The sequence below is a fragment of the Pteropus medius genome, unplaced genomic scaffold, assembly GCF_902729225.1.
Source record: "Pteropus medius unplaced genomic scaffold, Ma_sr-lr_union100, whole genome shotgun sequence".
Classification (NCBI taxonomy): domain Eukaryota; kingdom Metazoa; phylum Chordata; class Mammalia; order Chiroptera; family Pteropodidae; genus Pteropus; species Pteropus medius.
The window spans coordinates 2,164,932-2,182,066 of NW_024351546.1; the positions used below are offsets into that span (position 1 = coordinate 2,164,932).

A 17,135-nucleotide genomic window follows, 5' to 3' on the forward strand; every position below is an offset into this window, starting at 1 on the left:
ACACTGGAACAAGAAGCCAGAGTCCCTAACTCCAAGCCTTGGCTAAGCTGATCTTGCTCAGAGCCTTGGGGTCCCTCATTTGGGCACACAGCTGGTCCGCATTGTAGTTGGAGGGGGTCTCAGAGCAGGCGGAGTGAATGGGAAGAAGGCACCCCACTCTGCTGAGCCCTCTACATGCATTGTCTCATGACAATCCTTACTATGTTATAGCCTTATCTTGCCCATTTGTTGATGAGAGAATGAAAGCTTGGAATGGTTAAACAAGGTCTCCAGGTTTGCACAGTTTAGAATCTCAGTCCAGTGGGAACTTGGACCCAAGTCCTTTTGCTCTCTGTGGTGAAGTTTTCAGCACTGTGACAACACACAGGAATGCAGGATGACAATGTGACTAAAGACATGGGAGGTTTGGGTCATCCTGGCACTGGAGAGGCTGTGGGCCCTTAAGCAGTTTTATCAGCCCTGTTTTTTTAATCCTTCATGTACCTCTAACGGTGGTCCAATAAATACCCTGACATTCTCCCCACATGTAATTTATTTACATCTAAAAGCTATGTTGGAAAAAATGGAGCCTGTGTTTGTCTCTGTATGTATTTGTGCCTGGTAGGAATGCTGAATCATCAGTATGGTGTAATAAAGGAGGTCAGGCTTTAGAACCAGCAGTCCTGGGTTTAGATCCCTCCTGTCCACTTTACATTTCTCAGCAACAAGGAAATAAAGCACAGATAACTAACCACTGATATCTACTTCTCCAGCTTTCTCCTAAGTAAGCCACAGTCACTTTCATCTGTAGATAACAAAAGTCACACACGTCCAATTTGGTGCATTTCTTGAATAAAACACCTCCCTTAGGCACTTGCCAGAAAGAGTTCCAGAGTCACCGAAAGAAACCAACAAAGCAAAAGTCTTAAAACAGGTAAACATCAACAATTGGTTTTGAACTGTCCTTAGAATGCCATGGAGAGCTACGCCTTGATTCCAGATGTTATTTGGAAACATCAAAAGATGGGCTGCTTCTTTTCTCCCTTTACTCTAAAAAACAAGCCTTTTAAAATTGTTTTTCTCCAAGTTCTACAGCCCAATAAAATAAATAAGGCACAAAAGCTGCTTATTTCCACACATTTGGCCACAGGTAGCTGATAAGAAGATAACTGACACCAAGATTCAAAACAAATACTTGAAATTCTGAGTGGAGGTGTTTAGTGTTTGCATAGCACAAATAGTCTTTTCTTGCAGAAAGTCCTTATATTTTTCAGTGAGAAGATGCCAGTGATGACCGCAACAAATTTAGTGGAGACAAATGCAATAGGAAAAGTCGTTCCTATGCTGGGCCTTCATGCAGTGTAAAAAGTGCCAAATTTAATAATGACGCAGTCCCCACAGAAAAAATCAGGATAATCCTTGAATATTACTTCTCGAACAGTCTCACAACTATTCCCGAGACCGTTTACAAAACACTGAAGAACACTATAAACACAATAAGAAAAAATTTAGTCAATATTCTCAATTACGAGGACGTTTGCACATATCTGGCTGGAAAAGGGCTCCTGCTAAACCAAACCTGCAGTTCTTTGTATAGCATGCTTCAGGAAGCCTTCATGCCCTGGATTTAGCATCTCTCTGCAAGAACACAGCTTTTCTGCCCTTTTACAAGGACCCCTGGGCCATCACTGCTCCCTTCTCCCTCTTTTCAGCAACATTACTTCGTTATCTGGTTTCAAATCAGATGAAACAGGAGAAACATTTCTGGATCTGGGCCAGGATAATAGGTTTCTACATTGAAGCTGTGGAGAAATCACCATGTTCAGTCACAGAAAACTCTTCATTTTAAAGACTGTTAGGCAAAGAATGATCTATACTTGGAGGATTCCCAGTCATGGAGAATATCACAGAAATTATTAAGGAACTACATACTGACTTAGGCAATGGACAGTGCATTTTGATGGTCATTGTGGATTTTGTTACATGGCAAAGAATCAAAGACTTGGCCTGGAGACAAGTATATGTAAAAGTGTATAAGTATATATGTATGCATGTGTGTACTTGTGTGTGTGTTTGGGGTTTTCTTGTGATCAGTATGGCTTTTTGAGACTCTTACTATTCTCCTTGTTTGCAATGCTTTGTAAACCTCTTGTGGTTAAATCGAATTTTAAACTGTACTTGCACTGACTGCACGACATCCCCTTGATGTCCCTTGGGAAAAAACCCGGGTCCGCTTTGTACAGAAAGCACATTATAAAATGTAAGAGAGAATTACTTGGCCAGGGGCAATTTCTTATGTAAATATATCCTCACTTTGGTTGTTCAGTGGCGTTTTCTAACCAGCCTGTGTTCGATCTCAAATTCAACAGAAACTGCTGGTCAGACATGTTTCTTTGTTTACATAACTATATATTTTTAAAAACTTAGAAACATCCCATGGATAATGTCTTTTTCCTTTTTCTCTGCAGGAATCAGAAGGGAATAATTGAGAAGGAAGAAGGATGGAGGTAAGATGGACTGGACCTTTCTAGATTCCTAAACTATTAGGCACCGAGCAACATTGGGGGCCCCGCCCTGGTAGCCCTGGGGGCACTCACCGTGGTCATGGGCAAATACCAGCAGCTCCAGCCCCACCAGCATCTGAGCCAGCTCATCATAGCGGCCGCAGTGCTCCCCGGCTCCATGGGACACAAAGACGAGGGCCCTGCGGGGAGGAGACGGGAGCCGGGTTAGGAATGCAGCAGATCATTGAGGCTGCAGCTTGGGCAGTCAGGAGCTTTCGTGACATCGGCAACAAGTCACAGACTAGATCGCAGACGAAATTGGAATGCTGAGCTTCAGGGTCCCACAGAATGAAGCCCAAATCTGGGCTCTCCTGAGCTCTCAGGCAAAGTACTCATCCCCAAAGCTTCATTTCTTCACCTGTAAAATAGTAGTAATAATGGTCTTTTCCTCTGGGGAGGGATGGTGAGGGTACCAGATACTGATTTATGCCAACATGACGGGCAGAGTGCTGGCACATGGCAGGCCCTTAATTGGCGGGTGCTGGTTTCCTCTCTAGTCAGGCCACAGTGATCAGGCCACAGTGACTGGCTCAGTTATAGGCATGTGACTCAAGCCAACCTGACCGAGTTCAATCAGAGCCGACCCTAAAGCTTTGGTCAGGTGAAGGCATTTTCATTTTCCCACTAGACTGCAGCCTTAAAAGCTGTGGGCCTAGATGGTCCCCAGACATCTGGCCAAAACTGAAGTATGGGTCGACAACAGAGAAGAACCACGTAAAGGACCGCTACCAAGTCCTAATGGTGTTTGAGCCTTGAATCCAGCTGGCCCTGAAGCCAATATTTTACCCCATCATGCCTTTTGTTGTTGTTGAGGTCACTGGATTTTCTGTTACTTATGATGAGAAGAATCCTAATTGATTTACAGCTCTTTCCATTTTTATGTGGAATAATTGTACTTCTCCACTCATTCTTCCACAGACTGCTGGCATTTGTATTATTCGTGCACCTATTTTCCTCCCTCTTTCTCCATCTGGCAAACTCTTCCCCTTCCTTCAATACCCATCCTTAAAGATCCCCTCTGAGAAAGATGTACAGCCTACAAACAACTCTCTTTAAGTTTCTTCTCTGCTCCTATTACAGGAGGAGTGACAGCTGTTTTCTGCCTAACTCCACCATTGGTTTCAACCTTCTTGAGAACATGTAGATTTCTCCCTCAGTTTTCTTTAGTGGCTAGCAGAGTTTTGAGTTCATGGTGGGCACTGCAAATGCTGTTTGAATGAATGAATGAATGAATGACAAAGGTTGTAGAGTTTTCAAATAAATAGCTATTTTTCGTACCTAAGATCTATACAGAAGAAGCCTCAGGAGCTAGAAGCAGAGCTTGGCTAGGCGTTCGGTCAACCCAGGAAGCCTTCGATGAAGCATGACTACTCTGGGACACAAACAGTAGCACCCACCAGGCACGGCTCATCCTAGCTTCTACACTGGCTGGTATCAGCCCAGCAGTGGCAGGTTAATGAGAGGATATATAGATTCTTAAATATACAATTTTCAAGACTCATATTCTTAGCATAAGACCTGTGGGGGCTAGAGTCTCTTCAAGCAAGGAGTGACTGCTGTGAGCCACACCATCCAATTGCTGCCAATAAGTCTGGAAAGAGGAGAAGGAAGAGAACAGCTACCATTTTACTGAGCATTTACTATGTGTCAGTTCCTCTATTAATTCCATATAAAAGAGTTCTAATCCTCAAAATCATTTTATGCTTTATCTTCTTTACAGCTGAAAGTGAAAATCAGAGAAGTTAATAGCCCAAGTCACACAGCAAGCTAGTAAAACACAGATCAGAGCATGTCAGCACTTGGCTTTCAGGTATCCAATGGGCTGCCAGAAGGCTCAGAATATGAGTCATCTTGTCCCTTGCTTGCCTTGCCATTCCTTCTGGCCACCTCCCTGGATCACCTCCCTGTCCTCATGAGGGACTTTTAGACATTCTTCAGCAGCGTGCAGTTCTTCCCATCTCAGAGTCTTTGGCCTTGCCAGCTCCCTCTCCCTGGAGTGCTCTTTCCCAGATCCCCCACGGCTGCTCTTCATGCTTGGATCATAGGACAGAAGCCACCTCAGAAAGATCTCCTCTCCATCCCACCTGGGGCAGTCTCCCTGGTCCCTCACTGCACAGTTTGCCACTTGCTTACTTGGTTCCTGGCTTTCTGTTCCACTTTGAGATCAGTTCTAGAGGCCAGGAACTTATTTACCTTGCTGACAGCAAAACCCCAGAATAGTATCCCAGCCTAGTGGCACTGAGCAAGGACCAGCAAATACAGGTTGAGTGAATAAACACTGTTCAAAAGCCTGTGCTATTTCTACAATTCCTCTATAGCTGTTTATGTAGGGGCAGAACAGTGCCAGTTTATTTCACCATGCTGTATGTTTTATTCTTAGAGCAGAGCACAGAGTACCAGCATTAACCTCATTTTCCTTTGGCATCTGTCCTCCTTGCCCTTTTCCTAAAAATACAAGAGAAACATTTTCCCACTCTCTTCATTGCTCCATGGAATGCCCAGCTGCCTGGTTATACTTGCTCACCTGACACTTCTGGGGTTAGCTGATGGGATTCCTTTTGGCTGCTAAGGAGCATGGCTGAAACCTAGTTATCGTATCCAGTCTGCAAGGAAAGGCTCAGCACTTTAAATCCTTTGTGAATTGTGGCAGCTGCTATACTGATTCAGCCCACAGATAATGAAGACAAGTGATCAGCCTCTCACTGCAGTCAGGGTCCAACTCAGTGAAAGAGGATTTCGGGGTTTTGTTTAATATCCAAAAAAAAAAGTGGTACAAGGCATTGTCACAGTGCCTGGACTTGCCTGTCAATAGTCTACCCTAGAGGCAACATGTGGAAAAATACCTGGCCTCTTACACTACAGAAATTCTTCTAATTCAGTGGTTCTCAACTTGGGCCTCACTTTGAAATCATGTGGAGAAATTTCAAAAGCTGGGTCCCCCCATCAGAAGAACCTCTGGGTTTAATTGGCCTGGGGTGGGAAATCTCCCAGTGGTCCTGATGTGCAGCTGAGGTCAAGAAGTATCTGCTCTCACAGCTGTGTCCAGCTTGGGTGACAATGCTGCTCAGATGCCACATGGAACTTGCAAGTTGTGAGAATGCAGCCATTTTGATGTGGAGATTTACAGCCATGTTGGAGCCACTTATCAACCTGAAGGACATGCTGAATAAACCATAGGTTCTATCTGTAGAGATGCAGAAGCTTCTGGAGCTTGCCACTGCCATCCTTTTGAAAATGAAGCAGACTGACATGGCCGTCCCGCCGTAGGTAGCAGAGGCTTCAGCCGCTCTTCTCTGCATAGGGCAGACAGCACCTGCAGGCTCAGCCTCCTTTCCCCTCCAGACCCAGGTCAGGATACACACTCTGACAACTAACTTCATTCTGGTCTTTTGCTGCTGCTGCCATAAGAAGGATTTTTCTGAGTTCCTGGATTCAGTCAGCTCTTGTCTGGCCTCCAGTTCTGAAAAATCAATCTCTTCTCCCCTTCCCCATGCTTACTGTTCCCTGAACCTAAGTCTTTGTTTTGTAGAATCTGGCAAAGTGAAAATCAAACCATGTTGCCACTCTGCTTTTTGTCCTCTGCCACAAAACAAAGCCTGTTGCCTCTGTGATAGCATCCTCACCTCTCTACACTTCTTGCCCTGGGCTCCTTGCTGGTGTTGAGATGTGCCAATCATGGTGCGCTGTTAAGTGTTTAAGAACTTGTTGTGTGTGTGGTGGTGGTGGTGGGGGGTAATGATCCTCATTTGTAGCATTTGCCAATTTCCATGGCGTAAATGCTCTCACTATGGCCGATTTCAGGTTATAACTGTGCCATCCCTGAACCAAGAGTTGAGAAGAGGCATGGAACTATCAGCTCCCGAGAGCCCAACCAAGCAGGCTCCAGTGCAGGTTGTCAAGCTCCTTCCCACCTATAGGAGCTTCTGCTGCAGATCACTGCCCCCAGCTCCATCTTGGCATGCTAGCTTTGACTGTCATTTGGATCTCAGGTTTCTTCTGACCACTTCAGTTGAAGCAATCTCTTCAGCACTTGTCACTGTCTAAAAGTACTTATCCTGTGCTGTTTTCTTTTGCCTCCCCTGACTAGACTGTGTTGTGCAAGGGCAGAGGTCTCGTTGACTTCATTTATTACTATATTCTCAGTTGGGAAAAATGCTGGTGCATAGTAGGAGATTAGTAAAGATTTATTGACTGACTGGATGATTCTTTGGGCTTGGATCCCTCTGCTCATTGCAGTCCCTCAGGTTCAGAACTCACTCCCTGGGGGCAGAAACCTCAAGAAGCAGGCTGGCACCAGAGTTTCCCATTGCTTTGCCACAGCCACCTGTCAGGATGGCTCCCTCCCTCCTTTCATCCCCACACTCTTCCTATAGGTGGACCCACCATCAGCTTATGGTACCACCCTGTGTCTAAACCTGACCAGCAGTCCTCCAGGCCCACCCCAGGTCCCAGCCCCTCCCACCTCCTCCATCTTGTTGCCATGGACACATCTAGTCACATCCTCAGGTCTATGTGTCGAAGTCTTGTCTCTTTGGTGAAAGGAAAACCCCACAGCGAGGCTTTCTGTGGAACTTCCACATTCACACTGTATGTAGGCCGCCACTTGGGGTTTCACAGATTATATCTGCTCTGAAACATATAGCACTAAGGAACTAAGACAATGAGTAAATAAATACCACAGTTGCCAGGAGGCCATGAACAGAAAGCATAGGCCAGGTGTCATGGCTTGGTTCTCAACACCACCACATGTGGCCCTAGGTAAGTCACCTAGCCACTCTGAGCCTGCACTCACAGGATGGCAGCAACAGTGGCCCTTTGACTGAGATTGTCCAGAAATATTGACTCAAAGCTTATCACATGCCAGGTCCTAGGGACACAGAGATGGAAAAACAGCATTGTCCTTACCCTGACAGAGCTGACAGTTTCATAGGAAAGACACTCAGCAGAAAATACATGTGTAAATGTATATTGTGAGAAGTGCCATGAACACAGAGAGGGAGCCACTTGGGACCTTACTGGGACTGGAGGGAGGGGCCTTGGAAGACCCCCAAAGTGTTGAAGCTGAGAACCAAAAGCTGAGATAGAGATAGTCATGGGTGGGGATGAGAGCTGTCCTGGTATAGGGTCACACCCAGGGCAACATAGGCACACCTACTCCAGGCACAGAATGAAAGCTTTGGGAGGAGGAGCCTTAGATGAACTCTGAGAGGTGAGGCAGCCAGTTCCTGCAGGGCCCTGGGGGCAGCATGGAGTATGTGTTGGGGGATCCTCCATACAGAGTGGTACGGAGCCAGGCTGTGACCTGATCTGAATTTTTGAAGCATGCCTGGTTGCTGTGGACTACGGAATGGGGAATATGCATGGCCGGACCCTCCTTTCCTTCCTCCCCTGGCATTCTCCAACATCAACCAACAACAGCAGCAGAAAATTAACAGGGCAGTTATGCAGACAAGGCAATACCCACAGTAGCAGAAATTAGGTTGCAGAAGAGGCTAGCAAAGATCTTTTTCCAGGACTGTCTTTAATGGCTGCAGCCCGTTGGGAGCCAGACGTTCCGGGAGGATGCAGTAACTGTCAGAGTGGGAGGCCAGGTCTCAGGAGCAGATGGCCTGCCTGGCATCCAGGCCTGGGAGGCGGTGCAACTCCCAATAAAGCATATGCAGCCTTTGAGATGAACACACCACAGATCTCCTCAGAGCTTGTAAGCTGAAGCTGGCTTATTCATGCCCAGGTGTGATAAAATGGAATTTCCCCATCAAAAAATTAATTCCTCTTTATTGCCTTGCTTATTTATTGTTGAAGTGATGAACTTTTCTGGGTTCATCTGTTTGCTCACCTGTAAAACGGAGATAATCTGAACACCACCGACCTCAGAGGGCATTGTGGGTAAATAAGATGTGTATGGAACACTTGGGTTCTTGCCTGACATAGAGAAAGCACTCTGCAGCTGTCCACTATGAAGCCGTTTTCTCTGATGACACAGATGTTCCACTAGCAATCTGGAGGCCTGTGTTTATGTTCTAGCCCGCCATGAGTTGGTTCCTAGGTTTCCAGGGGCCTCAGTTTCTCTATCTTGCACCTCCTCACTGGGGTTTTGGAATGAAATGAGGAAATGTATGTAAAAATATGCTGAAGGGTTCTGCAAGTTAAGGTTGAGGCCTCTTCCTTCCCAGCCATCTGCTCTGCCTTGCTCACACCCCCAGATGTAGAGGCCCATTCATAGACCCACACTGTGCAGGGATACCTGAAAAGGTGAAAACAGGCCAGCAGCCCTACCAGAAAGACAGAGACCAGTGCTAGAAAGAAAAGAGTTCACCTCTACCAAAGGTGTCCCCGCCTGTTTCTCACAGGACTTTGGACTTTGCTGGGACTTGCCCCACCTCCACCTGTACATCTGTAGTGGGGATCACAATGCCTCCCTCATAAGGCTGTAAGGAGAATTAAACAAACACCTAGCATGGCCTGACAGTGAGTAGAAAACATTAGTTAGCCTCTCTCCTGCCTGCCCTTTACTGAGCAACTTCAGGCTTCATTAAAGGGAGAACTGGATGTCCAACTCAAAAAATGTTCTGCTCATTTTACTAGGAAAAATTCAGAAAACAGGATTTATTGAAGGAAACTAATTGTCAGAGGGACATAGTAGTCGTTCCCACCTCTAGGCAGCAGCTCAGGTGGTGAAGTGGGGACATCTGACTCAGGGAGTCCCACTGACCTTGATGATGTCCTCCAATAAAGGAGGCGGAAAGGTGTTCACTTACCTGCTCTGGGTGCTGTACATGCTGTTAGTTCTTGCTTATTTCTAAGGCACCCCACTCAGACAGTGGATGGCTCACCTTGTCATCCACATCCACCAAACTCCTACTGTCAGATTTTACAACTTTAAAAATCATGGGTGCAAGTGGGACAATGAAGCTGAGTTGGATACATTTCCTATACATAAAGCTGGAGCTTGAGAGGCTCTGTTGGAATCCAAATTTAATTGTTTCTCCTCTTCCTTCAGAATTCCAGGATAACTTTGTTCCTCCCTTTCTGGCAGGGCTCCTGCAGTACAAATACCATGTGGTGGGACGGAAATAGAATGAAACCCACGAAGGGGTCTAAAATTTCATAGAAGGAACTAAAAATAGAGTTCTCATTTGTAGAACAGATCAATAACGCCGATCTCCTGGGCTCTTTGTGAGCATTGATTGAGAGAATTTATGGAAAAGAACCCATCTGGAGGCTTGCTGTAGAGTCAGGCATTCCATAATGGCCTATGCTAGTAGCTGATATTTACTTTGGCCAGATATTGGTCTAAGTGTATTATTCGTTAACTCTTTTAACCTTCACAGCAACCACACTGTTTCCCCGATTTTACAGATGAGAAAAGAGAATCTAAACAGCTTGCCTGCAGTCACACAGCTAGTAGGTTTCGAACCTAGCCGAATTTAAACCAACCAGGCTGGCTCTCAAGTCTGTACTCTGGACCACTGTGTGATTACTCATTAAGAGGAAGGTACCATGTAAGCATGTCACAGTGAGTAGTCAGGTGGTGTTCCGCAGCCCCCTTGCCCTGACCAACTTGTTCTCTGGCCTCCTGGCCCAGCTCACCACTTCAGCCACCTTATACACCAATCAGATAAGGACACCTGGTTCCTCAACATCACCTCTGCCCACACCTAGTGATTTGGCACAGGCTCCACTATTCCCCTCTCAGAACTCTTTCCCAGCTTTCAGGCTGAGTAAGCTGCTACCTCCTGGGGCCCTGTAACACTCTGTTCACATCTTTTTTATCCAGTACTCATCATGATCTAGTGTAAGTAGACCATGAGTTCTTTGGGGATAAGGACCATGTTTTACTTATCCATCCTGGTGTGCTGTCCCTCGCAGCTAGAATGGCCTCTGCTCCATGAATGCTGAATGAATGAATGAACGAGTTATATGGCTCAGAGAAGGCAGAGAGCACCATGGGCTGGAATAGTTAGGGAAGCATTCCTGGAGGCCTATAGACCACTCCTGCAGCTCCTCCAACTATTTGGAAGCATCCACCTCCCTGCCCCCATTAAATCCCCTTTCATTTTGCCTGGCTTGAGAGGCTTCTACTGCCTGCAACTGATGCAGGTGCTTCTATTGAGAGGTCAGGACAGCCACTTGGTCCACAGGAAGAGGAGAATGAGAACAGGTGAAGAAGCCTTGAAAGGGATGGTCAAGATAAGGGAGAAGCCACAGGGAATGACAAGGGTGCTGTACAGACTCATGGGGCGGCTGTAAAATGATTTGATGTGTGAAGGAGCAAAGCTCAGTTGAGTGGGGAAGAGGTCCCCAGTGCAGGAACAGAATGGTTGATTACATCCTCCAGGGGCTCAGAGGTGCTGACAAGGTAAAGGAACACATCTATGCCTCGAAGAGAAATTCACGATGCAGAAACACGATGGGAATTCGACTAATCATCTCTGAAACCCAACCCAACCTTAGTTTTTTGTTAAAAGGTGGACCTTCAATAGAGGCATTTTCCAAAGAGAAAACAAAATTATAATATTTTTAAAAAGGCCATTGGGAAAGCTTCCTTAAGCATTCTTTTTCATTTAATACACCTTTCAAAATGTGCACAACACAAAACTCAGAAGAAATTTGCATCCAGTATATTTTACCTTAAATGCTGCTGTCCACCCCCAAATTGCGTATTTTTTATTATCATAAAGAACACTATAAAATAGAAGATATTGGCTAGGCCAAGATAAGACATTCAGTAAAGATCATTAAAAGTAGATACACTGACAATGACCCTGAGTAACAATAACAGTGCTTCTGATATGTATTAAGAGGCAGCACCCTCTGAGCTGGAATTCTGGGTCTGCCCCTCACTAGCCACAAGCCTCAGATTCAATCTCTCTGGGTCAGTTTCCTCATCTGTAAAACGGGTGCCAATAATAGCACTTTCCTCCTAGAATTGTGAGGATTATGTCAATAATATGAAACACTAAGCTGGTGCCCAGCAGTGAGTGTGTGCTCAATCCACATTAGCTAGTATTATCTTACTAGGCAAGACCTAAGCATGACTTACTATTATATGCCATTTTATAAATTTAGGAAATGGGAATAGAGATGTTAAATATTTAGCCCAAATTAAACACATGCCAAGCTTTGAAAATTTGATTTGAAGACTCTCTTTCTTAGCCAGTACACGGAATGCCCCTCATGGACTACTCTGCCTCAGATGACCTCTGGGAGAGGGGAATAAGGAGGGACTCTTTGTGTCCTGGAGGTGTGCGAGGGAGGGGTGATAGATTGTGAATGGCTTCTGTCTGGGAGTGGGTCTTCTTCATAAAGTGCCTAGTCACCCTCATATTGGTTGGAAATTAATTATTGAAGGTCTGTTTCTATTCTACAGTCTTGAAAAAATAATATGCTGAGTGATTCATTCATTAAATTTACTAGGCTTACCATGGGTCTAGTCATTGAAGGAACCTATGAATAACCCTTAGCACAGCCTCTCCATTTCACCACTTCCCACAGTCTCTTACCATCCCCCAGACTGAATGCCTGTCCTTCTAGTTCAGTCTTCCTACTCAGCCCCCCATCTGCCCACCCACTTTCTGTATGATCCTGGTCTAGGATCCTGGAATCCTCCTCGCATACATGCTCCGCTTCTCCCCACTTGCCCCGAGGGCCCACTGTGGAAATTAGAACTCCTGCTCTGATGTAACCCAGAGTTTATGTGGCCACAGTGGGTTGAGGCCTGGTCTTCCATGCAGCCCACTGTTCCCTTCCCCACTGGAAAGCACTGCTAGGTCCCCGAGGTACAGGTTTAAGGTGTGGCAGGCTGAGCACCTGGTAAGGCCCATCTTCTTCTTCCTTTCCATGAAGCACTTGTCCCACCTCCATAACCAAATTAGGAGCTTGCTTCCCGATTATTTGAAAGATCAGAATCCTAGAAGAGTCTGAAAACTCATCTTGTACACCTCACCTGTCCCAGGCACTGGAAAGCCACCCTTCTACCCTTCTCCCTTTCTTTCCTGTTTTTTTTTTTTTTGTCTGTGAGCCTTCCTATTTTATTTATTTATTATTTTCTTAATAATTTTTTATTTTTCAATGACAGTAGATATAAAATATTATATTAATTTTAGGTGTACAGTATAGTAATTAGACATTCATATAACTTACAGAGTGATCAGCCTGATAAATCTAGTACCCACCTGAGACCATACATAGTTATTACAATATTACTGACTAATCCCTATGCTATACTTTATATCCCCATGACTATTTTGTAACTGCTAATTTGTACTTCCCCTCTTCACCCATCTCCCCTGATCCCCATTCCATTTGGCAACCATCAAAGCATTCTCTGTATCTATGAGACTGTTTCTGTTTTTCTGTTTATTTTGCTTTTTTAGATTTCACAATTAAGTGAAATCGTATGGTATTTCTCTTTTTCTGATTTATTTCATTTTGCATAATGCCCTTTAGGTCCATCCATATTATTGCAGATGGCAAGATTGTTTTTTTATGGCTGAGAAATATTCCATCGTATATATGTATTACTTTTTCTTTATCCATTCATCTATTGATGGAGACAGATTGCTTTTATATCTTGGCTATTGTAAATAATGTGGCAATGAACATATGGATGCATATGTCTCTTGTTACAGCCTTTGCTTTAAAGTCTATTTTGTCTGGTGTAAGTATTGCTATTCAAGCTTTTTTGTTTGTTTGTTTCTGTTTTCATGAGATATCTTTTTCCATCCCTTTACTTTCAGTGTGTGTGTCTTTCGATCTAAAGTGAGTCTCTTATAGGAAGTATATCTAAATGTCTTGTTTTCTTATCCATTTAGCAGCCCTGTGTCTTTTGATTGAAGCATTTAATCCATTTACACTTAAAGTAATTGCTGATAGATATGTAGTTATTGGCATCTTATTATTCACAGTTTTGATCTTTTTTTCCTTTTTTTTCAAGAAGTTGCTTTAGCATTTGTTGTAATACTGATTTGGTGGTAATGAACTCCTTCAGCTTTTTCTCGTCTGGGAAGCTCTTTATCTGTCCTTCAGTTCTAAGATTTACTAGGTAGAGTAATCTTGGTTGTAGGTCCTTGCTTTGCATCACTTTTAATATTTTGTGCCAATCCCTTCTGGTCAGCAAAGTTTCTGTTGAGAAATCAGTTGACAGACTTATGGGAGCTCCCTTGTAGGTAACTGATTTTCTCTTGCCATTTTTAAGATTCTCTCTGTCTTTAACTTCGACACTTTGATTTTGATGTGTCTTGGTATCAGCCTCTTTGCATTCATCTTGTTTGGGACTCTGCACTTGCTGGGCTTATATGTCTATTTCCTTCATCAGGTTAGGGAAGTTTTCCATCATTATTTCTTCAAATAGGTTTTCAATCCCTTGCTCTCTCTCCTCTTCCTAATACCCCTATGACATGAATGTTGTTATGTTTGATGTTGTCCTAGAGGTCCCTTAAACTATCCTCATTTTATTTTTCGATTCTTTTTTCCTGTTGCTGTTCTAATTGGGTGTTTTCTGCTACTTTACTTTCCAAAGCACTGATTCGATATTCTGCTTCATCTAATCTACTGTTGACTGCCTCTAATGTATTCTTCATGTCAGTTACTATATTCTTCATTTCTGAATGGTTCTTTTTTATGTTTTCTATCTCTCTGTTGAAGTTCTCATTGAGCATCCTTATAACCAATGTTTTGAACTCTGTATCTGGTAGATGGCTTGTTTTCATTTTATTTAGTCCTTTTTCTGGAGTTTTGTCCTGTTCTTTCATCTGGGATATGTTTCTTTGCCTTCTCAGTTTGGCTGCCTCCCTGTGTTTGTTTATATGTATTAGGTAGGCCTCTATGTCTCTCAGTCCTGAAAGAGTGGCTTTATATAGTAGGTGTCTTTTGGGCCCAGTGGCACAGTTTTTCTGGTCACCTAAGCTGGGTTCTCCCAATGTGTCCTTTGTGTGGGTTGTATGCACCCTCTAGTTGTTGTTGAACCTGGATTGCTGTTGCCCCATCAGTGGGTGGGACTGACTCTCAGGCTGATTGATTGTAAAAGCTGGCTGTGACTATAGTGGGAGGGCTGTTATGTGGAGGCTGACCTTATAGAGCAGGATTTGTTTTAGCAGGGCTCTGGTGCCTTCCAAGTCTGCCCTTTGGGTGTGTGGTTTGTGGAAGTGATTGGGTAGTGACTGGGTGGTGTACTAATGTGATCTGAAGCTAAGCAAACCAGGTGTGTTGATTCTGAAGCCTCTGAGGAGGGGCTCTGGTACAGCCCAAGGTTGGCCGCTGCTCGTGCCCTGCCCAAGACCACTTTGTATGAACTATAAACCAATCTGTAGATGCTTGCCACTTGTGCTGGGCTTGGAGGTGCCTGGGAGAGGCTAAGCTGTGAATTGAGGCCGGCTGCCACCAGTGCTAATCTTGGACTGCTCAGTAAGAAGCACAGGGCATGCCAAGGCCAGATGCTGCTTCTTTGTGTTTTGTGAAGCTCTGAGACTTTTAGGAAAGTCTGCAGCATGAGCCAAGTCAGGCCATCTGTATGGAAAAGCCACTGGAAATGGCTTGGGTTGGCCCTCAATTTGGGTGGGGCATGGTCTCAAGGAATCACCATGGCAGGGTAGAGTGTTGGTTAGGTTGATGGAGACTCAGATATAGCGGCCACCTGGGCTAGGGGAGGGCTCAAAAAAGAAACAATGGCTTCTGCCAGCATTTCTGCCTGGGAGAAAGCTGCCCTCCATCTCTTGCCCTGAAATTAAACAATTCAGTTCCTCTCCATATGGCCCTGGTACCTTTTGAGCTGCTGCCTCAGTGCTGGAGCTCAGAGTAAGTGAATCCATCAGTGAGTAAGTCTGCACAGGCATTTTAAAAGAAATGCTTGGGACTCCAGCAACCATCTGTCTCACTCAGCCAAAATCTCTGCTAATTTTCACAGCCAGAAGTTATGGGGACTGAAAGTCCAGACACTGGAAGTCCAGGCTGGGAAGCCTGGTGTGGGTCTGGGAACCCTCACTCTTCAGAGGAAACCTCTGCTTTCAAGATATCCCTCCCGATTCTCAGCTGTCACATGTGGATGTGGGTCCAGCCCATTCCAAGTCTCCACTCACCTACCAGTCTCAAGATGGCTTCTTCTGTATATCCTTAGTTATATGATTTATGTTGAGCTAGACTTCAGGCAAGTCTCAATGATGGTTGTTCTGTAGTTTAGTTGTAATTTTGAGGTGGTTGTGAGAGGAAGTGAGCATAGCATTTACCTACTGTCCCATCTTGTCCAGAAGTGCCCTCCTCTTTTAAAGCACTCTGAAAAGAAACTGCAGCCACCAGGATAACCACAGCCTAGCCACAGTTCAAATCTCATGCCCTGATTATTCCACACTGGTGATTATTTTTGTGTTTATCTCTGTTCATCTCTTGGCTAAATCAGAAATTTTTTTATTTATTGAGCTAGGTACTTTACATATGTTACACTATTGAATGAGCTTCTTGATGATCACATCCCAGGTCCTCCCATGATCAGGACCAGGATACTCAAACATCATTGTGTGCCAATTATCCTAATGCTAAACTCTCAAGGCCAGGAGTTTTTTCCTCACCTTTTATGGAAATTCTTCATGCTGCAACTGATTCCATTTGCTTTTGCTCTGTCCTCATGGGATGGAGGAGTATTGGCCCATCTCCTTTCACATGCATCATGCTAGTCCCCTGGGGGCCACTTGCTAGGTCTAAATCTATATATCTAAATCTCTCTCTATGGATCTCTAAAGCTATCGATCTAGCTTTAAGATACTTGTGTTAAATTAACCCATTCACTTTATTTATTTATCTCATAGACCAATAATATAGCAGAAAAACATAGCCATGATCCATAAACATGTGTCTGTAAGATTTGATGGGAAAGGGTTAGAGAAAACCTGGAGTAATGAAAAGAGGACAAGCTCTAAAAAATCAGCTATGCCTGGGTTTGAGTCTTATATTTGATATTTCAAGAAGTCACTTACAGCCTCAGGTAGGCACCTGTAAAAAAGAAATAATAACCCCTGCCTTGCAGGTGTTTTGAAGATTAAAACATCAATGTCCTCAAAATGTCCAGCATCACACATGCCGTATAGTACGTGGTTCCTTGTCCCCTTCTGTGCATGTCAGGATTGTATAAGTCATGTGAGAACATGCAAAGGATGCTTGTATTTTCAAAGGCTGCTCCAGACAACCCATTAGTTATGTGGCAGGTCATGTCCTGATTTTCTGGTCTGTGTATTTGGGTTTTTATATATTTGACTCATGTAAAGCAGGCATGTCTTTGTCAAAAGTGAACTGGACCTGATCCCACCCAGAGGTCATTACTTGAGATATTTTTACCGGGAGCAGGGATGATGATTGTCAGCCTACCTAAATCTGAAGAAATTCTCCCCTCCTCCTGGCTGTGAGCCATATGGAGCTCTTCCCAGCTCTAACATGCTAACTAGAGTGGCTCCCAGCAGAGAAACAAGCAAGCAGAGTGGAAACCAGTTGTGCAGCAGGATGACAGCTGCCCTAAACCTCAGCTGGCTCAGCAGCTCTCACTGCCACAGTCAGGTCTTGGTCTGCAACCTACGTGTTTTTATGGAGAAGGACAGAGAATCTGTT

At 44.5% G+C, this 17,135-nt stretch overlaps 1 protein-coding gene across 3 annotated transcripts in view; it reads right to left on the reverse strand.

Annotated features, from left to right (window-relative positions):
• Positions 1-17,135, reverse strand: part of MGLL (monoglyceride lipase) — a 122,758-nt gene that overhangs the window by 70,237 nt on the left and 35,386 nt on the right. For all 3 annotated transcript variants that reach the window (XM_039843617.1, XM_039843616.1, XM_039843615.1), the window contains exon 3: positions 2,577-2,683. In XM_039843617.1, the coding sequence (XP_039699551.1) occupies positions 2,577-2,683 (107 nt within the window). The remainder of the gene's footprint in view (positions 1-2,576; positions 2,684-17,135) is intronic.